This window comes from Polypterus senegalus, chromosome 3, assembly GCF_016835505.1.
Source record: "Polypterus senegalus isolate Bchr_013 chromosome 3, ASM1683550v1, whole genome shotgun sequence".
In the NCBI taxonomy this organism is placed as follows: Eukaryota; Metazoa; Chordata; class Cladistia; order Polypteriformes; family Polypteridae; genus Polypterus; species Polypterus senegalus.
The window spans coordinates 83509712-83536237 of record NC_053156.1 but is presented as its reverse complement, the minus strand read 5'-3'; the positions used below and the strand labels follow the sequence as shown (position 1 = coordinate 83536237).

At 36.0% G+C, this 26526-nt stretch overlaps 1 protein-coding gene across 1 annotated transcript in view; it reads left to right on the top strand.

Annotated features, from left to right (window-relative positions):
* shprh (SNF2 histone linker PHD RING helicase) overlaps positions 1-26526 on the top strand; it is a 116275-nt gene that overhangs the window by 38161 nt on the left and 51588 nt on the right. Inside the window, exons 8-12 of the mRNA XM_039747526.1 lie at positions 6642-6898; positions 12699-13412; positions 13938-14189; positions 19952-20030; positions 20270-20433. Of these exons, the coding sequence (XP_039603460.1) occupies positions 6642-6898; positions 12699-13412; positions 13938-14189; positions 19952-20030; positions 20270-20433 (1466 nt within the window). The remainder of the gene's footprint in view (positions 1-6641; positions 6899-12698; positions 13413-13937; positions 14190-19951; positions 20031-20269; positions 20434-26526) is intronic.

Sequence of the window (26526 nt, the reverse complement as noted above, 5' to 3'; positions counted from 1 at the left end):
GTGCAGGTTAATTTGTTTTATATATTTTTACTTTATATTTTGTATTAATCATTTTTATATGAATAGTTTTGGGTTGTGGAACGAATCATCTGAGTTTCCATTATTTCTTATGGGGAAATTTGCTTTGATATACGACTGCTTTGGATTGCGAGCACGTTTCCGGAACGAATTATGCTCGCACACCGAGGTTCCACTGTATTCCTTTTTATATAGATAAAATCTTATTTAACACTAAGTACAGTTATACATATTCATTAGCACAAAGTGAAAGGGATTGAGGTAGGTAGGTCTGCACTCGTTTTAATTTTTAATACATGATTGCAAATAAATTTTGAGGATATACCATATACAGTAACTCTGATCCTATACTGGCATGGCTCTCAGAGGAAAGGAATTTCAGCATCTTTATATGCTTTATGTAGTGCATACATATGCAGAAACTGTGATAAACACAGCTCAAAACTTACTTAGAATCTTAAGGCAGAAAGGTTGCTGTCGATCACAACTCGTGCTTGGGTCACAGATTTGCACAGAAACACAGGATGTTGTAGAGACAGGAACTTTATTCAAACACTGCAAACTAACATTTGTCTCTTATGCGTAGTACCGTGCGGGAAGCTTATCACGTGACACACGCACGCACAGCAAGTAAGGGAGCAATGTGAAGGTAGTCTGTCAGCGTTTTTAGGAGTGGTTTTCCCAGGAGCGTCTGTATCCTCCAGGGGTGCGTTCAGCCCCCCAGCTCACAGTGCCTTACTTGTGGCATTAAGACCATTGAGACACTACCACTCACTCCTCCATTCTCCTGACCTTCTGGCCTAGTTCAGTGTTGGTAGGCCCAGAGCCTATCCCAGACAAAAAGCAAGGTATCCACACAATCGCACTCTCACATAACCTAACACATACTCCTTTTGCATTTGGGATGAATACCAAAGTACCCAATAGACAAATTAGACATGACATTAAGGAGTTGAGGAGACATGTGCAGACAGATTTTTTCACCAAAATCTGGAGCAGCTGGCAATGAACTGCCTTGTGATTGCCATCTCTGAAATGATCAAGATGTTTAGAAGTTGTTTCAATAGATGTATACTTAACAATACATTTTACCTGGTAGTGTTGTCTTTAATGTACTCTTTCAAAATAAATCCATGTAAGGATGCTTATTTTTGGAGAATGCATCCATGAAATTAAGAGTGCTGTTACTTTTTTATGAATTTTTTCAGCATTATGTTTACATTTCGCAAAGCATTTCTGTTGTATTAGTATATTACTGATGTAAATATTTAAATAACAAAATGATCTTTGAATGTCTTTTATGTTTTTTACTTAAATCTTGAGACATTTTTGCTTAAGAAAAAATAAGGCTAATCCTTTCTTATTATATATTATAAGCTTGAATTTCTAAGCAACCATATATACATTGTTTTAATGTATTATTTGCTTTCTCTATTCATTCAGTAAATTTTAACACCATCTTTTGTAAAATGATCCAGTATCACTTTGGTATCCTGAAAATATTTACTAATAAGAATTATAGCGTACTCTGTACACACCACAATTAACCTAAACTTGGACTTAAAGTTTATATTGACTGTGGTAATGAACTTCTGTGAATATCTCATGAAACCATATGAATCATATCTTAATGGATTTTGCAAACTTTTTTTTAAACCTTTGCTGTCCTTGAGAATAATTACTTTGGTAATGGTAAACTTAATTGTACAATTCCTCTCTTTTTTACAATTTTAAAATCCATTTTTAGAAAAAAGTGGAAATTGACTCACTCACTCACTCACTGACTCATCACTAATTCTCCAACTTCCCGTGTAGATAGAAGGCTGAAATTTGGCAGGCTTATTCCTTACAGCTCACTTCCCTGCGCTAACCGAAACCGATGTATGTACTTATTTCGATGGTATGACGCCACTGTCGACCGCCATATTGAACTTTCCAATGTCACTAATTTTCCAACTTCCCGTGTAGGTAGAAGGCTGACCCCATCTTCACGAAATTTGGTAGGTGGCTTCCCTGCGCTAACCAAAACCAATGTACGTACTTATTTCAGTGGTATGATGCCACTGTCGGCCGCCATATTGAAGTTTCTTACGTCACTAATTCTCCAACTTCCCGTGTAGGTAGAAGGCTGAAATTTGACAGGCTCATTCCTTACAGCTTACTTACAAAAGTTAAGCAGGTTTCATTTCGAAATTCTACGCATAACGGTCATAATGGTCAACAACGTCCGCCATGTTGAACTTTCTTATTCATGGCCCCATCTTCACGAAATTTGGTAGGTGGCTTCCCTACGCTAACCGAAACCAATGTACGTTCTTATTTCGGTGGTGTGACGCCACTGTCAGCCGCCATATTGAACTTTCCAACGTCACTAATTCTCCAACTTCCCGTGTAGGTAAAAGGCTGAAATTTGGTACTTATTTCGGTGGTATGATGCCACTGTCGGCCGCCATATTGAACTTTTCAACGGTCTTTGTTACTTATGGGCCCATCTTCAAGAAATTTGGTACGCGGGTTCCCAACGCTAATTGAATCCTACTTACATACATATATACGTCCATAGCCTGCAGCTCGGTCACCGTGTGAGGCGGCGTTGGGTCCCCCATCCCAACGCCTCCCACGTTGTTGGCTGCCTGGCTATATAAGGCCGTCTGTCGCTCCAGCCACTACATTCCCTTCTTTGCTTCGCCACGGTATTCACGTCTCCCTGCTGATAACTACAGCCTTTTTTATTTAATCCACAGCTTCTCCGCTGTTTTATTGTTCACTTATTACGATTATAGTTATTGTGTAGGTATTTTAGACTTACTTTACATTGTTCAGGTACCCATTTCCTTTATCATTCCAACCGTACCCCCATTAACATGTCTATCGAGGTGATCAGCATCGATCAAAGAACTGTCACTTACCAAGTGGTTTCCATGCCCGGAGATGGCACATGCCTTTTCCATTCTCTTTGTTACATATTGCACGGCCATATCAGGCTCACTCTTGATATCCGGAGGAACATTGTGTCTTATGTATTGAATGACTGGGACAGGTTCAAGGTGTGGACTGATGACGGTACAGGAGATAATTATTCTACACAGTAGCACTAGAAGAGTGAAATGCTTAAGCCCTTCACCTATGCATCTGCATGTGAGTTGATGGCTGCCGCTGAATTGTTCAGTTGTCGCTTTCAAGTGTACCGAAATGGCCAAATATTTTACACCTTTGGACAACCGCCAATGCTTCTTAAACATCTTAGATTCACAGGTGGCGATTTCAGTAGTGGACACTTTGATGTTTAGAAATGTTTAAACTCTCAAAAGCTGGATGTGAAGTTATCAATGAAACGGGTTGTATACTTACAACGCTTGACAGATACCGAATGTCTCTTCAACACAAGTCCTACAAATACTGTCGTACTTGAAACAAACCATGAAACTCAAACCGATTATGACAGCAGCAATCCAAGCTGTGAGATTTGAAACTAGATTACTGTTCACATGGCCAACTGTATGTTGCATGCTCAAGAGTAAGCTCAGCGCACAGCTACAGCTTGGTCATATTACAACTGGAGGGCCGAACTGACAACGTGGCATACAAAGAGATCCTTAACAAATAATTGGTATATTTTCCCTCAGTTTAAAAAGGTTTAATTTTCTTCTTAATAAAAATTTTAAGGCAGTACTTACGCTGCAGGCTGGTATTTTGCTAGTATATATATATATATATATATATATATATATATATATATATATATATATATATACACACACTAGACATTAAGCCCGTTACAATAACGGGCGCTAGAACAGTAGTGCATAAACATTAGTAGGAACAGTCTATATTAAATGGCAAGGGACCTTGTAAGTAGCTGTAATATACGTCACTGTATTGTGTGCCTTTAATTTTCTCTCTCAGTAATACTGGTTTGTATTTCCGTAAAATGCCTGTAATTTTGTATGACAGTAATACAGTGGAACCTCGACTCACGACCATAATTCGTTCCAAAACTCTGGTTCTAACCTGATTTGATCGTGAACCGAAGTAATTTCCTCCATAGGATTGTATGTAAATAAAATTAATTCATTCCAGACCGTATGAACTGTATGTAAATATATATTTTTTTAAGTTTTTAAGCACAAATATAGTTAATTATACCACTGAATGCATAGCGTAATAGTAAACTAAATGTATAAACATTGAATAACACTAAGAACCATGAACAACTGAGAAAACTAAGACTGGAAGAGTTTGCGCTATAGCCTTACGACCTGCTCGCTAAAAACACTTTTTAAGCACAGGGAAAAAAATGAACATTTGAAAATTTAATAAACAACCAAGAAAAGTAACATTGCAACAATGCACGCGCACACCTGTGTGTGTGTGTGAGTGTGTGCGTCCCGTGCGCGCCTGTGTGTGTGTGTGTGCGTCCCGCGCGCGCCTGTGTGTCCCGTGTGTGTGCGTGTCTCGTGTGTGTGTGTGCGTGCATGTGTCTGTCGCGTGTGCGCCTGTGTGTGTGCGTGTGTCTGTCGTGCACGCGCCTTTGTGTGCGTGTCTGTCTCTCATGTGCCTCTGTGTGTGTCTGCACAGGGAATGCACAGGAAGAGACTGAACACGCCGTGACCCAGCATGCGCACTTCACCAGAAGACACACACACACACACGGACACCTGGACGCACATAGGGGTTTTATTAAAGAGGATATATATATATATATATATATATATATATATATATATATATATATATATATAAATAAATATAAATATATTTTATATAAATATATATAAAATATTCTATTTTTTATATCAGACCAAAACAGAAGAAAACAATAGATATTAATTTAATACAAATGTAAGCAGCAGTGATTTAATGAAATATGAATACACCCACTTGTTGTGCCAGTCTAAATGCTTAACATTGTGTACGGTACATTTGTCACATCACATGATTTGTACATGCACATAAACTCACTGGCTGTCAGCCAGCCAATACACAGTCGGCAACTATGTAGTGTACATAGTGTCCAAGGTCAAAGTAGCAGTAGGTGAAATGTACTATCTGAAAGTTGTTTTGAAACTGGTATTATCAGTGACACAACTTGTTCTTCCTTTTCTGAGTTGTCATTTTATTAGCAGTGTAAATGAAGATATATCTACACAGCAAACACAGGGAAGGAGGATGTAGTAATAGAATAGGTTAAACGTGAGAAAAAGAGAATACAACTAATTAAAGGGTATTTTATTTTTGAGCAGATTAATATGATGGTAATAAATTGTGAATTTGGATTGATTAAAGGCATTCATTTAATGAGCTACAGTATATTGTCATACAATCTAAAGGATAAATGTTTTGTTGAGTCATAAAGATATTACATTATTTAGACATAAAAGCAAAACAATTTAATAATAATTTAATAAAGTAAAAGTTATTTTGCAGTTGAATTGTGATATTTAAAATCATATAACATTATTTAAAGAAGCAGCCAGCTGAGGATCTCTATAAGCTCTCTGTTTCTCAAACACTGATGTAGTTAACTTTTTGTGCATTTGGCCCTTCTGCTTTTTTTATCCTGGTTAGATTCACTTTTCCTGTTTCTCTCATTAAATAAATACACCTTTGTATGAAACCTTCAGTTTCCTGCCAGTGTGTACTATGGAATAACCTTAATTTCACAAAGCAGCAATAGATTGACATTTGAGAGAGCTGTTTTGTTTTGGCCATTTTAACCCAGAATTGAACTTTAGATATGCCAGCACTTTGAAACCCAAGGAACAGCAATTTACTTGCTTTCTTAAAGAGAATAACATGTTTCATTGGTGCTAACAAAATAACCAGATAGCATTTAAACATGATTGATTAAGGATGAGCTTAGAGTTTACTTTATCATTAGAACCCTGAAGTAATGGCTGCTGAAAATGAGGCTGTACCATCATATATGAATAATAAATTATAAAATAGTGATTTCAAGTAGTAATAGTCATTTGCAACATTACTAATGCCTTAACCATGTTTTTAAAATCTGTTTAATAGTACATTGAAGTATCAATTTTTTAAACATGAAATTTTCTGGGTGATTCCAATTTTTGAATTATAGTGTAAGTACTTGACAGTTCTGTCAAAAAGTTCTGCACTACTTAGCAAAGATACTTGATATTCCTATATATGATATTTGGTGTTTTCCCAGTGTTTCATTTGTTACAGTGGGAAATACTGATAACAGTACCTGTTTAATCATAACCAAATCTCTATTTATGCAGCCTCTCATCAACTTTATTCCTATTACGTTACAGCTAATGCAAAGACCTATCTTTTGGTGGCAGAAGTATGCTTGATAAATACAATACACATTTGAGGTTTTATTTTACTTAGAACTATGATGTAGTAGTGCATGAACACAAAGAAATAAATCTCCCTACAAAAATGTCTATAATTTTACATCATAAGTTGTTCATTTAGATCCAAAGTAAAAATCGTTTTCTAAATTTATTATAAAAATGTACCTAATAAAAGAATTTTAGAATGCCTATAGATAATCATGTTTGCTGTGTTTTGTGACTTTATACACAGTATAGATGCTGTAGTCAAATATATACTATACCTATGATTAAATTGCTCTTAATGTTTGTTTTCAGCTTTAAGAATCATGTTGCTTACAGCTATCAAGGAGATGAAAGTTGGTAAGGGGGCATCTATCAATGCAATCTTCTCCTACATCCGTGCCACTTACAGGTATGACCTGCAGAGGAACCGGCGTCTCATCAAAAGGACTTTGGGGAAGCTGATTGGAGAAAACATGGTGGAACAAGTTAAAGGGCGAGGTTTAGCAGGTTCATTTAAACTGGGAAAGAACTACAAGGAAACAAAGAAACTCAGATTAGCCACCAAACAGGTACATTTCCAAGTATTCAAAAGATCGAAAAAAGTGTGTTTTTAATGAACTTCATTCAGTTAAGTGTCTGTTATCTTTGATGTTGAAGAGCAGTATAAAAGTTATTTAATGATGTTTTGTGCTAATTTTGATATCTGATATAATTTAAAATACATTTGATTTATTTTGCTTTTGAAGATCACTGTCAATATTCAAATAAATTCTAGTATCCTCCTCTGCATTTTTACTCTTATAACTTTACTGCATTTAATAGGTATTCTGAGAGGTGAATTAGTTAACAATATTAATACCAATATAGCAATGGCAAAATACCCAAATATTTTATGGAATCTTATAACATTTTTAGCAAAACTTTGGGAACAAGGATGAAAATAGGATTATTAAGTTGTTTTAAATAACAGTAGTTTTTTTTTCTTTAATAACATTATTATTATTTATTTGGTTGACACCTTTACCCAAGGTAACCTAAAACACTTGGAGAGATGCAGTTGGTTACATTTCTTTTGTTTTTCCAACTCAAACACAGGCAGGTGAACTGAATTGGCTACGGTTACACAGGGTCAGTTGCAGTCACTCTGAGTTGGGGATGATCCCATGCTGGTCTGGTTTTAATACATATTTGCGGTACAAAGGCTAACTTTGTGGATTAGTGCCATTGCAGTGTGCCTCAGAGCTGTGAACTAGCACCGGACCAAGACTAAGTGCAGTTGCAGTGTTCTTTTTGGAGTCAAAGATGGGGAACAAAGGTGCGTAATAACAGACCACCTCATGAGCATGTTTAATGGACTTAGTATGGCAGGTAATGTCACAAAATTAATTCCACACAAGTCAGACTTTTACAGACACAAAATATCACAAAAATGTTATTAAAATATATAGAAACTATATTTCAGATGTTTATTTGGACTGGTATATATTTACCTCAACACCATGCAAACAATGCATGGAAATACTTGCTGTAATATAAGAAATAAAACAATACAGATCAACATACATTTAAAGATTAATCTTCAGTAAAAAGAAGCAGACTTGGTAGCTCTAATTAAGAAACTGATCAGCCACCAGTTCAGACAGTGCACATTGAAAGATGACTGTAATTTCCTCCATATTGCATTCCATATTGCAGGTGTTCTCCAAATTTGATATAAGATCTCTCACACTATGTATTTTGTAGCTTCTGTGCTCTATCTACTGAGAAGTTTGTGCTGCAGTGAGGGATTCTTTATGAATATTGTCCAGCTTCTGACTTGGTATTTTATAAGCTTTGGTGACTGTTGAACTAATTTATTATTTGGAAAAACTTGATGCATACTGAATAATAAGTATTAATTCTTCTTTATTATCTACATAATTTAGAAAATGTGTTATAGCATTATCAGATTAAGAACACCGCTCAGGCTCCAGAGTGTCTCACACATGCACTCTATGAATATCACATATAAAAATAAAATAAGCCAGGAGATTTAAGCTAGTGGTCACTCGTACATTAGATCAAGGGGTGGTGCAATAATGTACAGGTCACCTCATATATCGCTGAAACAGAAAAATGCTGGTGCTATTGAAAGAGGGCAAGATGTTAGAAACTTTATGAAAATTGCTGCAACACACTCTTAGGTAGGAGTGAAATTTCCAGGGCATAGTCTACAGGTCAGCTAGCGACAGCAGATGAAATTTGAAGTGATTCTCACCTTCCAGTCTGGGGTTAAAAGTGAGGGGTGACATCAACATCATAAAATTCTATTTCAATTGCAGTTGAATAATATTGCCTTTCACTCAATGCAATAATATGCAAAATATAAATAAATGTGATCTTACTATTAGCAAATGTGAATCCTATTACATAATTACGCGATAGAACTTACAAATTTACCTTAAGAAAGATTAAAAAAAATAGCATATGAAGAAGGAGATGATGATTTGGTGGGGGGTATGAATTCGGTGCAACACCTGCAGCCTAAGATCACACAATACATTGCATGGAAGATGTTGTTTTTTTATCTCAAAAACTGATGGACAGCGCACTGGTCTCTTTGCTTGAGCATCGTACAACTGAAAATACAACAAAATACAAGGCAAACATTGTATTTGTTATGGACAGTCCATGATGAGTGCAGAAATTCATCCATTTGTCCACAGCTTTAACCACCTGCCAACTCTTAACTGTACAGTAATTGTATGGTAGTCAACTAGAAATTTGTATGCTTTCCCAAACCCTCTCAAGGCCTGTCATTTGGGTAAATTGGGCTGCCAGGGAAGACCTCAGCTAATGAAGAAGTCATTTTAAAGCGTGTCAATTATAGGGGTGAGTCCAGTATATCAAGCTGGTATTTTTTTGTCTTCCACGTAGGCTCCTTCTCCTGCACAGAAATTATTTTTTACATCCCAAGTGAATGTTTGTTTTGCAGAAGTCATGTATGGTTAGATAAGCCTCAAGTTGCACCTGATGCTCACTGTTTCTTTTTGGGTAGTGAACCCACATGGAAGCTCTATGTGCTCTCCTTTGTCTTAGCCCAAATGGGTAACATGGGTCAAACCGCTTCATTAGGGTATGAATTCTATTCTTGCATCAGTGTCAAAAAGACTACTTTAAACGCCATTATTAGAATCTAAGTTTTGTGACAATATCAAGAACCAGTTGTTCCCAAGGTCATAGTCCTAGGAGGGGACTTTGTTATATCTCTCAAAAAGCGGGTTGTTCCCCCATTTGATTTTAGAACAACCTAAATTTCCAAGTATAGTGTCTTTGATGTCTCTCTGTAATATGACTTTGGCAATCTGAACGTACAGAACTGGGCTCTGGGAGTGGTAATGTGGAAAGTTTAAGAACTGGTTAGTCATTTAAATAATCTATATTCTTCACTGGGACTGGTGTGAAGGATAGAATAATTAAACATGTACTACGAAGATATTTCAATGTTCCTTAAACGTTTTGAAGAATCGGCGCTCTAAGCTTACAGATGACTTAACGTCCAAAGCTGATTGTGTGGCGATCGGTTACTTAGAGAAAAAAAAGCAAGGACTGCGGGGGCGGCCACGCCAATATATATTGAATATAAAACAGAAAGAGAAAATAACAACACAGCTAAAAATGCAGCGGCAAATTTCGACAAAAGTTAAACGGTTGTGTCATGAGCACAAGGCTGCTATGCAGTGTCCACAACGGACGTGGCCATCCACCGTGAATAAGATACCTTTTGACACTGGCAGGCGAAGGGGCCACCGATTCTTTCTCTGCCCAGGGCCACCATGACTTTGATATCTGACAACTTCTTTTTTATTTCCAGCACTGTGCGACTTTGTGAACTTCAGCTTTCAAGTTTCTCCAACACGCTATATCACTCGATCAACTTTCTTTTGTTGATTATACCATGGTTTAAATCAACAAATAGTATGTTTTTCCTTTGCCTCCACTTGGTATTCGCTGAAATTCTTATATTTTCCCCCGTGCTTTTCCCATTGTCTTTTCACAGAAGGCTAAGCTTAAGGGCGATTTATATTGATTTGCATATTCATAGAGGCTTAATTCTGGGAGGAGTTGGGGTCGGGACAGAAGGCGCGTGCACAAGCGTTACTTTTCACGCTGACTGGGATTTATGTAGCGAAAGAACGCGGAAATTGGAGTACGCACAGATTCCTGCATCTGTATTTTTCTGTGCATGAGCAAATTTCAGCTTTTGTGCTTACGTCATGTTATAGTGCGAATTCTACGCACAGCGTTATGCATGAGGCCCCTGGACGTCCACGGAAGACAACAGTGGTGGATGATTGCAGAATAATTTCCATGGTGAAGAGAAACCCTGTCACAACAGCCAACCAGGTGAACAATACTCTCCAGGGGGTAGGCGTATCGATATCCAAGTCTACCATAAAGAGAAGACTGCATGAAAGTAAATACAGAGGGTATACTGCAAGGTGCAAGCCACTCATAAGCCTCAAGAATAGAAAGACTAGATTGGACTTTTCTAAAGAACATCTAAAAAAGCCAGCACAGTTCTGGAAAAACATTCTTTGGACAGGTGAAACCAAGATCAACCTCTACCAGAATGATGGCAAGAAAAATGTATGGAGAAGGTGTGGAACAGCTCATTATCCAAAGCATACCACATCATCTGTAAAACACGGTGGAGGCAGTGTGATGGCTTGGGCGTGCATGGCTGCCAGTGGCACTGGGACACTAGTGTTTATTGATGATGTGACACAGGACAGAAGCAGCCGAATGAATTCTGAGGTGTTCAGAGACATACTGTCTGCTCAAATCCAGCTAAATGCAGTCAAATTGATTGGGCGGCATTTCATGATACAGATGGACAATGACCCAAAACATACAGCCAAAGCATTCGTTCATTTTTAGTTGGAGGTGACGAGAGCAAGTCAATATAATAAATGGAAGGCGAACTCCATATACTTGGCAGAGCCCACATATTAGGGATTTCTTTGAAATTATCTGCAGTGATTTTACTGAGGAACTGTGGGTACAAAATTTTAGGATGACCTGTTCAACATTCATGGAATTATGCAGTGTAATAGGCCCTGTTGTGTCCCCTGCCGTGGCATACACAAGGTAGCCAGTCCCGACCAAAAAGTGCATAGCCATCACACTTTATAAACTGGCTTCCTGTGTGGAGTACAAGGCTGTTGCCAAGAATTTTGGTGTGAGCAAAACCACCATTCACAGGTGTATTTGTGGTGTGTCAGGCTATATGCTCCAAACAATACATCACTCTACCAGATGTGGAAGAGGAATGGCAAATTTTGCAGTGCAATTACAAGGCGCACAAAATACCCAAGGTGTATGGTGCAATCGATGGCTCACATATCCATATTCATGCACCAAGTGATGAGTATCAGGATAATGCTAACAGGAAAGGCTGGGTATCTATTTTTCTGCACGCGGTTGTTAACAACAGATTAATGATCAGCTGTATTTGTGTCATGTGACCTAAATGTGAGAAAAGTGTTTCCGTTGCTGTTTTGTGAATTATTGCTTTGTTGAATCACATGAAAAACCACCTCAAGTGAGTGTATAAACTTTTTATTGCGAATTTAGTGGGGTTTTTTTTCTGCAAAATTCATGTTTCCATTACCATTTTTTTTTGTTTTGCAGTTGCAAAATGCACTTTAGCCACATTTCCATTAACCTCTTTAATGTGGATTAAGCTTGGGATACCCTTAATTTTCTTTTAAGTTCTCTGGAGAGAAAGAGCCACTGTAGAGTCAACAGATTTTTCAGATTATTTTTTAGCTGGTAAATGCTTAACTTTACACTTAATTAACCAAGTTATTTTGTAATTTTTTTTTAACATTTTCCTCTCTCCACATACCTGAAGAGGCTCCTCATTATTATAAAAATGATTGAATAAAATATTAAAAAAAGATAGTAACATAATTAAATATTGAAAAAATGAGTTTAACATAACCAAAAAACTAGTGAAATACATCTATATTTATTGCTATTTTTTGAGTTTAGATTTGATACATTTATACCGTCATATTGCTTTCTTATCATTTCTGTTGTATAACATCTTTTTGTCCTTCTCAAAAGTGTGGTTGATTATAATAAAATTAATAAATAAATAAAAAAAAAAAAAAAAGTGTGGTTGTCTTATAAGTACTGTAGTTGTTTTATTATTGGTTATGTAAAAATCCTAGTTCGTACCGTAATCTTCAGCTTTGCAGGTATGAGATAAAGTTCCTGCTAAATGATATAAAAATAAAATTATTCTTTTCATTTATATATGCAGTAAAAGTCTGAATGATTAGCTTACTAAATAAATGTTTTTGTATTCATAAATGATTTCAGAATTCAGATAATCAACAAATTAAAACACAAATCAGCCTTAGAAGAAAATTGAATTGTCCTTTGGCTCTTGAAGAACCACCACAAGATCATCTATTAAAACATGATAAACAAATTCCAAATGACTCTAAAAATGGTGTATATTTGAGATCAACAATGGATCATGATTACTGCAATCAAGACAGTGACCAGAGCTTAATAGAGAACTCACTCCAAAAACCTGACCCGTGTGTGGAGAAAGAAATTAAAGTTACCTCAGCTGAATTGAAGTCGATTGATAGCCAGAACACCAAAGATTTGAAAGGATTTAATCATGAAGACATGACCAATACAAGTTTTGAATCAGTGACAGGGCTAAAGGAAGATGGTTTGGAAGTTCAAGATTCAGATCAAGTAGAAAACTTTCCCTCTCGAACCACCACAATGTTTCCTTTTAACACATCTGATTTTAGATTTGAATGCATTTGTGGAGAGTTAGGACTTATTGACTATAAAGCAAGGGTCCAGTGCTTGAATTGTTTTCTGTGGCAACATGCAGAGTGTGTAAACTACAAGGAAGAGAACTTGGATACCACTCCTTTTTACTGTCCTCATTGTCTTGTTGCTATGACACCCGTTCCCACTGGTGCCACACTCATTATCTCACCCAGCTCCATCTGCCACCAGTGGGTTGATGAAATCAATAGACATGTAAGGTCTTCATCACTTCGGGTTCTGGTGAGTTGAACTACAATTGGAAGAGTATCGCATTCTGGTTAATTGTGGGTCATTTTTATAGATTTACACAGAATGATTTAGTAACAACAGTAAATCATATTTTTGTAATCTGAAGCATTTTTTTTTTTTACTTTTTGCATGTTTGCTTTTTTCTTACTTGGAAATTAGTTTATTCTGTCATTTTCTAATAATAAAATGAAACACCAAGATATAAAGGTTGTTTTACTGCACATAGTACATACAGTAATTTTTTATATTTCTACATTTTTCAAAATTTCATTAACTATTTGTTATTTATGTTTCTGACTTTATCAGTAGATGTCATAAGCTTTATAACTGTTCTATTGACCTGCTCTTGCACACTTCATGTAAATTGACTTAGCATAGTCTTTTCAGTTCAGACTTTATAGGTATATGTTCACTTGCCAGTAATAAAAATTTAAATCCTAAATTATTTAAATCAATTAAAATATGAAAATATTTCTCTCCTTTTAAGTACAATTTTTGAATATGGTCCTTCTGCAGGTTTACCAAGGAGTGAAAAAACATGGTTTCATTCAGCCTCACTTTTTAGCTGAGCAGGATGTGGTTATTACCACCTATGATGTTCTTCGAACAGAGCTTAACTATGTGGATATACCTCACAGTAACAGCGAAGATGGTCGTCGTTTCAGAAATCAGAAGCGCTACATGGCTATTCCGAGTCCACTAGTTGCTGTGGAGTGGTGGCGAGTCTGTTTAGATGAAGCACAAATGGTAGAGTGTGCCACTGCGAAGGTGAGATTTACAGTGAATTCTTGTGAAGTACTGTGTCATAACATTTTCTTAGTTGTTATTACAACAGTTTTGTACGAGATCCAACGTGATAGGCTATTAAGGTAAGAGAAATAAATTAAATTGATTAGATTTCTCCATATGAGGTACACAATTGGTGTTCAAGAGCTCAATAAGTAATTATTACAAAATATTTAATTGTGGATAATTTATTCATATTGCTATGTTTTGAATAGTTATTTCTTTTAAATTTCTTTTTAATTTATGTCCTACTTGCTTGTGCAGTTTGATCAGTCTTGTGGTGTGTGATCAAATCGTCACGGTTGCTGGCAGTCTATTTTAAATGAAAAAAGTGATTTTGTCTGAGATTTTGACAGAGAAACAACAGCCAAACATGTTGAACGCTTGATGCCATAATATTGTCCTTTTTTTGTTTTTAAATAAGTGCAGTCATTGAGGTTATTCTCAAATAATTTTGTTGACCTTCAGTTGTTTATTCTTCCAGCATTTTAAAACTTGTACTCTATATGTAACCTAATTTTTATGTGTTATTTAATTTTAAATAAAATAATTTAAAAAATGGGAGGCCATTTAAATATAGAAAACTCTAGAAATTAAATAACGAAAAGACAGAAATCCTGTATGTAAGTAGTGAACAAAATAGAAACAAGGTTTTAGTCTAGTCAGGTAATCTAGCTTTTTCAGTAAAGGCAGAAGTTGAAAATCTGAGTGTAATTCTTGATTCTGGCTTGGCATTTCTGTCTTGCATTGTGTTATTAAGACTACAATTTTTATCTTGGCAACACACATGACTAAGACACTATCACACTACATGATGCTAAAACCCTAGTAGGGAAAAAATGGAAGAAACCTTGGGATAGGCAGTTCAAAGAGAGAGTATACATCACTGGCTTCCTTGGGGTGGAAAATTGTAAATATGTTAGTCTGCTGAGCATCCATCTTTGTAAACCTGATAACCCAAGTGTGCTTTCTGGTAGCCCAGCTTTGTATATGGGGTGGGTGGTTACCTGTAACTTTTTATAGGAATGTTTATTTATAAAGTTTTGTTGTACACAAGTGTATAGCACAATACTACCACTATATAAAAACAATCTGCATCTTAGAAGAAAACATTTTAGCAAACATGATTTTTAAAGGATTATGCAAGCCTGATGCAAGCTTTTTTCCAATATACACAAAAATATTTTATCAAAAATGAACTGAAATATTGGATTATATTCTCAAATTTTGTATTCAGACTTAATGTGGACCACACCAATTAGTTTCTCTGTCAAAAACATTATCAGTTTGACTTTCAGGTGGAATTTGTCCTTTACAATGTCAAACATCTTTCATTAACTGCAGCCAGTGATCTATGTATACAACTGCATTATGATTTGTCATGCTTGGATCATTAAAAGAGTCTCTATGTTATTAAAGACAAGGTTTAGGCCTGAAAAAAGCATGTTCATACTCTGAAGTTTTTGGGCTAATAGTAACAACTAACAACTTACTAACAACCTGTTAGGAGATCAGAGTACATATTGGTTAATGGTGAGCATCTAATTCTTTATAAGATTTGTCTCTTGCCTTTTTTGTGAAGGCAAGATCTGTTTGTAATAAAGTATAGCTATCTGAGTTCCAAAGGTTAATGTCCATTTAAGGATAAACACTTGAAATTTTGTGACAGGTGCACAATCCTCTCTAGATATAGTACAGTACATGTCCCTGACTTGGTTGTGATGCTGTCCTCTCCCTGTAGTCATCACTACTTTGCAGAATATTCTTTGTATTTAATATGCAAAATTAGTTCTTTCAGTATTTTAAAATTATTTTCTTTTTGTGTTGTTCATAATGCAACTTGCATTTCATTTTTAACTGGTATTGAAGCAATAGTCAAATTCTTTATTATTTTATTTATAGTGCAGTAAATGATGAAAGAATATGATTAACTTTTGGTATTCTTGCCCTTACTGCCCCAGTTTCTTTATAGCTAATGTTATTGTTTCTCTCACTTGCTTAATAGACTTGCCTCACAATTTCTCTGTATTGTTCACTCGTGTGCGTGTGTACATGGAAGTTCAATATTTTCTTGAGTTGGTGGTCTTCATGACAAGAATATGCACTTCATGTATTCTTGCATGTCTTCCTTGTGCTTTGATGACCTGTTGCATCATATTCAGCCCATTGTTCATCATTCTGGCACTCACGTGCTTTGGATGGGGGATACAGCAGTTTGGTGCTCTACAAGTAGCTGTCTTTAAAAGTGACACCATAGTTAAGATCTTAAATGAAGAATTGGGTCTTTTTTTATCAAATTGTTTCTGATTGGGAAAAAATTACATGGATCAAAAATACGAAACATCTTGTAGTCTGCCAGGCTTTGCAAGTTTGTAGTTTGGTTGTTTGGAATTAAAAACCGCCAGTCCAGGGTGTCCAGATTACTGATTTGTAAAACAATTTCTTTAAAACAATTTATTTAAAATTCTTTTTTTCATTCTTTCGGTGTTTTTTCACCCCTTAATGGCCTAGCATCTGCAATAATCTCCAAATGCTTGCCACACTAGGTTTCAGATGCAGCTTTTAGATCAGTAGCACACATTGGCTTAGTTCAGTTTCTTTATTTTTGGAGTTGCATTTTTTCCAGATTATACAAGTTTTCTGGCACACCATCCTTTTTGCTTCTTATGCTGTGTTTTTTATTATATTAATGACTTTTTCAGTTTAACATTCTTAAAGCTGAGTTTAGTATATTTAAGACATTTGTAATATTTCAGTTGCTGATATACCCAACTTGTAACTTGGCACACCCATTTCTTTTAACCTCACTAAACAAGTTTTGAGCATGTGTAAATATCTCAAGTGTTCACACTATAATGAAAATTCTAATACCATTACATGCAATACCAGTGTGCGTCTTATAGTCACAGCAGCTGCACCACCCATAGGCAATCTTACCATTTACAGATGGTACCTCTGTATGTCTCTGACTTCCTAAGACACTTATTTTTACATTCTACAATTAACCCAACATGCATATCTTTGAGATGTACTGGGTGGTCCAGATCTAATTATGCAGATCCAGATCGTCTGGATGACTTTGATTTATTTGGGGACGATTCCAGTTCGGCGCAAAGACGATTCTTCATGTCGTCAGTTCGCACACTTCTCGATGGTCCGGGATTTTTCGGGTGATTTTCTATGTAATAAACTTAATAAGTTATAGCGTAATGAAAATTGCATAATTAGATGTGGACCACCCTATAGAAGTAAACCAGAATACCTGGAGAAACCTCTGTCGGAAATAGTAGAAAAGCACTCAAAGTGTGAGGCAGTAGCCCTAATCTTTTGCTGTGCAAAGTATTTTGTGTGGACAGATTCTTCACATTATTCCAGAACATATGAATGAAGACACTTACATGCTTCCCTTATGTCACTATAAGTTTTAATTTAATTTAATTATTTATAAAAATTCATACAGAGCAGTCTTATTTGTGCTGTAAGGAAGCATAGCACTGAATTGTGGTGTGAAAAAAAAAAAGCAAGTAAACAGGAACACTGGATATCAATTTATGTATAAATGTTATGATCCCATTAATACCATTATATATTGTCAGGCACACTCCTCATAAAAAGTACCAACATCCTAATCTGTTTATATGCTTTGTCGGTGAGCTGAATGGATAGATGCTGAATCTGGGAGACAATTATGCAGTTATTCTAGAGCAGGGGGGTCCCCAACCTTTTTTCCCCTGAGAGCTACTTTTAGGAAATGAAAATGGCTGAGAGCTACTCATGTTTTCTAACCTTTATTCTCATGGCTTATTTCAACCCAAACAAACTGAATAAGCTTGTTTTACCTGAACATTTACAAAATGTTGCTGTCCACAACTTGCATTTTGCATTAAAACAGCATAAAAAACATTTAGTTCACCTGTAAGTGCATTTTTGTATGTCTGTATGCATTTTCCAGTATATCTCACACTATTAAATTAAAACATGAATGCTGTCAAAATAATGCAATTAAAAATACACAGATATTACTTTTTCAGTTGTCATTTTGTTCCATGTCACTGTTTCACTTCACAAGAGTATTCACAGGTCCATTTGCATGTGTGATGTGTTTTTCAGTTAGTCAGATGACTGGCACTGCATGGAGTCAACAAGAGAGGCAGGTGTTTGGTGGAGTGTAGCCACTTAGGTTCACTCTTCTGGAGTCATTTAAATTTTCATCTGTCAGTCTTGTTCTGAACTTTGATTTCATGATGATCATGTCAGAAAAGGCAGACTCACAGAGTTATGTAGACCCAAACAAAGCAGACATTTTCAGATCTGCTTGGTAAAGATTCTTATAGTTAAGTGGCTGTACTACGCTCCAGAAATGCTGAGAATGCTGTTGAGACTTTAACTGCACATTATTTTGAAGGTTTACTAATATATAAAATCCAATGTCTCTCTTTCTGTATGTATGTCTTTCCGCTTTTCACGAGAGAACTTCTTAACGGATTTAGATCGGGTTTTTTTCTATAATTTGTGACTTGTCTTATTTCGCTACGTATCATAGTTCACTTGAGGCACCGATTTATTTGCGCTAATCCGAGTGAGACGCAGTAGGCAGAGGGGAGGGGGACAGGGCCCTCCTCTCTCACTTGCCAGCTTCGGGGCGTGTTCCTTACCCCCACTTAGCTAGCGAATGAGAGAACAATTGAATTCAACTTTGTCTGATATTTAAAATAAAGTGTTACCTAGGTCTTGATGAGTTTGAGTCCAGATATTCTGTTAAGTGTATGCCACATTGAAAACATAGATTGCAATTCAGATTGTGGATTGTGATTTTGTGTTAAAAGGATCGTGATATGATTTTAAATAATCAAGTTTTCAAATTTATGTAGGATTCGTTAACCCTTTGGCGAGCTACTTGGAAAGGACTGGTAGCTCGCGAGCGACGTGTTGGAGACCCCTGTTCAAGACAGAATTATCTAACAGCCATACATTTGGTATTTAAGTGCTTCATAATCATAATTCAAGTGCTCCTCTTGAAATTAGTTTTTTTCTGTTAAATCTATCAGTATTTTCTGACATTGAACAAAGTTTATCTCCTGAACTAAAGATGAACTTTGTTCGTTTTTTTATTTATTTCACTTGTTGCCATTGTTCTGTAGATTTCAGTTTAGGTGATAAAGGTGTTTAGCTGGTTTTTCCAAGTTCTTTACAAGGAGAACAGATGCCTTTAAATGTACACCTTTGCAATGTAGCTTCAGGAATTCAATGTGAAATCCTCATCTCTATGCGACTCTTCAGTTCCCCCCGGCGGGATTAAACGCTAACATTATGCATTTTTATTACTCTTTAATATTGTTTTTTCTATCAGTATACTGCTGCTGGATTGGGATTAATAAAGTATCTATCTATCTATTATCAGTTTTAATTAATTTTTTATATGGATTGCTGCTTAAACCTTACAAATTTTAAAGAATTTAGTTATAAGAATTTCAAAAAAAAAAATGTACAAATGTGGTGAGTTTGATTGGTGATAATTCTTAAAAATGAAGGCTATTTTATCTTGCTCAGGCTGAAGTTTTTTCAAAGTAATGGTTTACTTAAAAATTTATTAGATTAGTGCACTGTTTCAGTTAGCCATAAATTGGCTGTATTTGAAAGAAAAAAATAAATTACAGCTTATAAACCAGCTGTCAATAGTGCTCCTTAAGCATCTTTTTTTTTTTTCCTTTTCTAATATCAGAATTGTTTTTTTTTTTATCTAGGCTGCTGAAATGGCTTTGAGACTAAGTGCCATCAATCGATGGTGTGTTACTGGAACACCAGTACAGCGGGGGCTTGAAGGTAAGCATAATAGGAATTTAGTGTTTGTTATTTATGAGGATATATTGTATATTGTCTTAGGATCAATAGATATATTTTTTAAATTTTAGTTCTTGGTATTTCTGATTATTGCAAGTTCTAATGTCACAATAAAGCATCATGTGTATTTATTTTACTGTGTAATAGTTTAGTGTCATCTAACCACACAGGAAACCGCCTGCATTATAAGACTGAAGTTTGTCTTTGTTAATGACTTCTAGATCTGTATGGACTCATTCTTTTCCTTGGAATTGACCCATACTGGGTGAAACACTGGTGGGATCAACTACTTTACCGGCCTTATGGTAGAGGAAATCCACAGCCTCTTTATAATCTTATTGGAAAACTAATGTGGAGGTCAGCAAAAAAGGATGTACTAGATCAGGTAATTTATCAGATGGATGTTTTTAATTAAAAAATGTAACTTGCTTTGAAAGGGATGTTTACCATATCGCATGACAGAGATATAAAAGGGAAACTTTTTTGAATAACAGAACATGGACGAAGGGGCAAGAACTTGAAGTTATTTTTATTACATAATAATTTTAAGAATTTTTGAAATAATATAATTGTATATATGTGGTGCAATAAATCACAGTAACTACTATATATTATGGTGTCCCATCTAGTGTTATTCTATTTGAAACCTTTTTTTATTAAAAGTACAGTCGCTTTATGATTGATGTTGACTGAAGGACAGTGTCTCAAGAATGGTCTTTGAGTCCTTGTCTAATCCTTCACGAACTGCTGCATCAGATATCAGACGTTTGAGATCACACTTTATTAAATGTTGCTTCAAACATCTACTACAAGATCTCTTTTTCATTTGGCATCAATCATCACCCTTTGTTGGGTTAAGTTTTGGGCATTCATGTGTTGTTAGTTTGAAAAAGTTGGAAGAAGCAGAAGAATGAAAAAGAAATTTGACTGTGAATAGTTCTCTGCATAATGTGATCCTTTATTTTTAAATATTTCTTTAAAAAAATAAATATTCTGTATTTTTAAAAAGCTTTAAAAATTAGAATTTTAAATTAATTTCAGTAAGACTGACTGAAGTTCTTTTGAATTTTTCATGTGAACACGTGATATTTTGTTTTTAAATGGCAGGCCTGAATCATTACCTTTCCTGTGTTAGTCACATGCTGCAATTTAATATCCCTTTAACATAACCATTAGCCTGTAACTTTATTTTTCAAATGTCTATTTGTCTATTTCACATAATGTATTGGGCAGCAGTATTGTATATTTATGCTTCTTCAAAATAAACTAATAAACTGGGTTTGGGAGATTAGAACACCGCAAAATATAGTACTGCCAGGGTTGCAGAAAAAGTATACAAGACTAAATTTCAATTTAAATTTAATATCTTAAGAAGACTTTTATAAAAAATATATTCTGAAACAGTCACACAAGTATAATTAACATTCCTAATGAATAATTACTTTAATTTTCCAATTCTACACTTTAAAAAATATGTCAAAAAAATTCTAAATCTAAACTGAGGACTTTGGGTGACTTTGTAAACATACTGTTAATAAATATTTTAAACATGAACAATTTGACTTAATAGCAAATATATTATCTGAACCAAATGTAGAGTATTTTTAACTTATTTTGGGAAGCATTGAATCATTTTAACAAATTGATGTTTTGAAACTCAGGTCATAATGTTAGTTTTTTTTTTTTCTTTTCATTCCTTATGAGCAAGTATACCATGCACATTTTTAAGGATTGTTACAGGAAATAGGTCATGTAATCTTAAATTCAAAATGTACACGGTACAATTGAATTATTATTTCATTGTCTCTTCAGAACAATTGACAGAAAATACAATACCAAAAATAAATACATAAGCAAGTAAAAAGTATAAATAGCATGCAACATATACAGTATACAGCCAGTATATACACAGTTTTTGGATTCTTAAGATTGACTGTTCAGCAGCCTTACAACTTCTGTCCCTGAATGTACTGGTGCAAGTAGCAATGGTCCTGTACCATTGGCCAGAAAAAAAAGATAAGAGTTTCTGTGCAGTATGGCTGAGGTCTTCAATTACATGTTTTGCCTTTCTAAGGCAGATAGTACTGTATATGTCCTGAGTAGAGGACAGGTTGGTGCCTGTAATGTTCTGTGCTGTCTTTACCACCCTCTGAAGGTGCCGTGCCAGGATGTTATACTGTCAGTGAGGTTGGACTGTGCTGTGCACCTGGAAACATTTATGAGAAAAGTTAGTGAAATGCAAGCAGCCCTCAGAAGTCTGAGGAGGCAGAGGTGCTAGTGTGCCTTTTTGACAAGAGACAAAATGTGTGTCATGCCCGCTTCAGTTCATTTGTTAAGGTCTTTTAAAGGAATTTATACCTGTTCATTCTTTCAACAGCATCTCCCCCAATGTAGATGTCATTATGGTCCGCCTTATGCTTTCTAAAATCTTTGAGTAGCTTCTTGGTTTTGCTGTCATTAATGGTGAAATTGCTGTTCAGGCCGAACTGAGTCAGCAGATAGATATCTTCTTTGTAAGCTGTCTCATTAGTGTTGATGATCAGGCCTATAATGTAATGTGTCAGGCTAATCAGTCAGAAGTAAACAAGGATTACAGAAAGGGGCTCAGCATATTACCCTTCAGAGTGTTCATGTTGAGGTTTAGCTTAGAGCAGTGGTTCCTAAACTTTTTTTAAGGTATGACCCACTTCTGGGTGAGAATTTTATTTGCGGACCTCACTACCATACTCAACTCCATTTGTAAATGAACAGCAGCCGCCTGGCAGTAAAATAGTTATCAAATAATAGAAATACTGGTACCTTCCGTCACCCAGTAGCACAATTTGCCTTTGTTCACCTTGTTTCCTGGACTTTCCACAACATTTGAGAAAGTGATTGCTAATTATTTTTAATCACTGCATCGTTGCTCAATGGCACTGGAGTCTTCTAGAAATTTCAGTTTGGCTTTATTTATGTAAGCAGCAAAGTGTGATGAAGCATCATTTCCAAGTTGGGTGCTGTGCTTATTAGTGACAAATACAATATTTAATGTTCATTGATAATTATGAGCTATACTTCTCACTACAGACGGATGAATCCACAGATATTTACAACTCTGGCGGTGGTGGGCACAGTGTGATGCAATCTGGTTTGTACTTCTAGTCATTTTAAGTTGTGGTCCTACCAGGCAAACATTGTCATATGCGTGTCAGCTACATGAATGTGTTTAGCACCATGATCGGCTGATGCTGGTACCTCACTTTCATTTTCGATCTCGATCTCCAGATCATTTGAACCAAAATTGGAGTCCAACAACTTAGAGTCCAATTCAGCGATAATACGCAAAACGTTACATACTGAATATTTAGCTTTGCCCCTTTGCTTTGTTCTCTCACCAGATGCTGTTGCTATTTTTGCCATTGCTTGCTCTTCGCTACTCACGCACATGCAGGGATTAGACTTCAAGTCAATGAGTCTAACATTGTCTACCTTTATCGTAACAGCTGATTATCACCCAAGTTGACATCTGCCCTCACACCCACCTGTCACCAAAAGTCAACCTCTGCCCAAAAAGAATTAACTCTTTACCTTTTAAGATGTTTTTTGTTTTATTTTAGAAATTAATGGGAACCACTGGCTTAAAGCATTTGATGCTACCAATCCACACTTGCTGAGCTCTTGATTAGAAAGTAAAAAAATCCAATTGCAAAATGCGGCTGCAAATTCTAAATTAAGAAAGTTTATGGTAAGCTTTGCTAGTACAACAGTGTTAAATGCTGAGGTGTAGTCTGTAAACAGGATTTTTGCATAACGGCTTTTGTTATTCGGATGTTCCAGAAGATATATGGCATTCTTTGTGGACTAGTTGTGATGACATGTAAAATGGAGTGAAAGTCTGCAATATTCTTTTTTTTTTTGTTTGTTGTAGGACCATACTCTCAATGCACTTCATCATGTAGTCATTCAAACAGTCCAATTTTGTTTTCTTAGGTATGGGGATAATTGTTGGCCTTTTAAAGCAGGCAAGGACTATGGACCACAGATAATACATTACACCAAAATGTTGTCACTGTTCTGGAGTTCTATAATATGCAGAAGGCTATTCAGTCTTAAGTAGTGACTTTGCGGGGTTTTTTTTTTTTATAATTGTGCATATTTCTTAGCATATGCAAGAACATTGACAATGGAGCACATCATGTTTCGTGGATCTTCAGATCTAAAAATAATGAAAAAACCTATGACCTAGGGATATACTTGTATCAAAATTGTATGCAATGTTCTGATTTGGCAAATTTCGTTATGTACAGTGCATCCGGAAAGTATTCACAGCGCATCACTTTTTCCAAATTTTGTTATGTTACAGCCTTATTCCAAATTGGATTAAATGCATTTTTTCCCTCAGAATTTTACACACAACACCCCTTAATGACAACATGAAAAAAGTTTACTTGAGGATTTTGAAAATTTATTAAAAATAAAAAAACTGAGAAATCACATGTACATAAGTATTCACAGCCTTTGCTCAGTACCTTGTCGATGCACCTTTGGCAGCAATTACAGCCTCAAGTCTTTTTAAATATGATGCCACAAGCTTGGCACACCTATCCTTGGCATCACCTATCAAGCTCCATCAGGTTGGATGGGAAGCGTCGGTGCACAGCCATTTTAAGATCTCTCCAGAGATGTTCAATCGGATTCAAGTCTGGGCTGTGGCTGGGCCACTTAAGGACATTCACAGAGTTGTCCTGAAGCCACTCCTTTGATTTCTTGGCTGTGCGCTTATGGTCGTTGTCCTGCTGAAAGAAGAACCATCGCCCCAGTCTGAGGTCAAGAGCGCTCTGGAGCAGGTTTTCATCCAGGATGTCTCTGTACATTGCTGCAGTCATCTTTTCCTTTATCCTGACTAGTCTCCCAGTTCCTGCCGCTGAAAAACATCCCCACAGCATGATGCTGCCACCACCATGCTTTACTGTAGGGATGGTATTGGCCTGGTGATGAGCGATGCCTGGTTTCCTCCAAACGTGACGCCTGGCATTCACACCAAAGAGTTCAATCTTTGTCTCATCAGACCAGAGAATTTTGTTTCTCGTGGTCTGAGAGTCCTTCAGGTGCCTTTTGGCAAACTCCAGGTTGGCTGCCATGTGCCTTTTACTAAGGAGTGGCTTCCGTCTTGCCACTCTACCATACAGGCCTGATTGGTGGATTGCTGCAGAGATAGTTGTCCTTTTGGAAGGTTCTCCTCTCTCCACAAAGGACCTCTGGAGCTCTGACAGAGTGACCATTGTGTTCTTGATCACCTCCCTGACTAAAGCCCCTCTCCCCCGATCGCTCAGTTTAGATGGCCGGCCAGCTCTAGGAAGAGTTAGGTGGTTTCGAACTTCTTCCACTTATGGATGATGGAGGCCACTGTGCTCATTGGGACCTTCAAAGCAGAAGAAATTTTTCTGTAACCTTCCCCAGATTTGTGCCTCGAGACAATCCTGTCTCAGAGGTCTGCAGACAATTCCTTTGACTTCATGCTTGGTTTTTGCTCTGACATGAACTGTCAACTGTGAGACCTTATATAGACAGGTGTGTGCCTTTCCAAATCTCATCCAATCAACTGAATTTACCATAGGTGGACTCCAATTAAGCTACAGAAACATCTCAAGGATGATCAGGGGAAACAGGATGCACCTGAGCTCAATTTTGAGCATCATGGCAAAGGCTGTGAATACTTATGTACATGTGCTTTTTCAATTTTTTTATTTTTAATACATTTGCAAAAATCTCAAGTAAACTTTTTTCATGTTCTCATTATGGGGTGTTGTGTGTAGAATTCTGAGGAAAAAAATGAATTTAATCCATTTTGAAATAAGGCTGTAACATAACAAAATGTGGAAAAAGTGATGTGCTATGAATACTTTCTGGATGCACTGTATAAACCGGATGCACTGTATAAAATAAATTAACTGGAAATCTTAGGTATTTATTAACAATCATATTTAGTTGCACTTTCAGCATGGGAAAAGAATATAAAAATTAAAACCTTTCAGAGTGGTTAAAAATACTGCCCTTTTAAAAGCTCACTGGAAAAGATGTCATGAAAGAAAGGTTTCTTCATGCCTGGGATATATTGTGGTTTGTTGTGGGGCACTTTGAATATTTGTTTGTTAAAGAAAGGGCTATGTAAATAGAAATTATTATTAGACATGACTAAAACTTAACAGCAATTCTTTTTATTTTATTAAATTTTTCTTTGAACATTATATATGTGTACCCAAAATGGACTACCGGAGTGTAACATGTGAGCACTGTTGTAAGGATTCAAATAATATATATTTCTTTTTCCTTTAATATTGCCTATTTTATAATCTTGGGAACTCTTCCCCTGAACCCTGCTCAAGATTATGTGGGATTAGAAAATAACGTGGTATAATCTTGGGAATTCATCTATAATAATGTGTTTGTTGTTCATAGTTTCCTAAATGACATTGCTCCAATTATAGTTGCTTCTAGG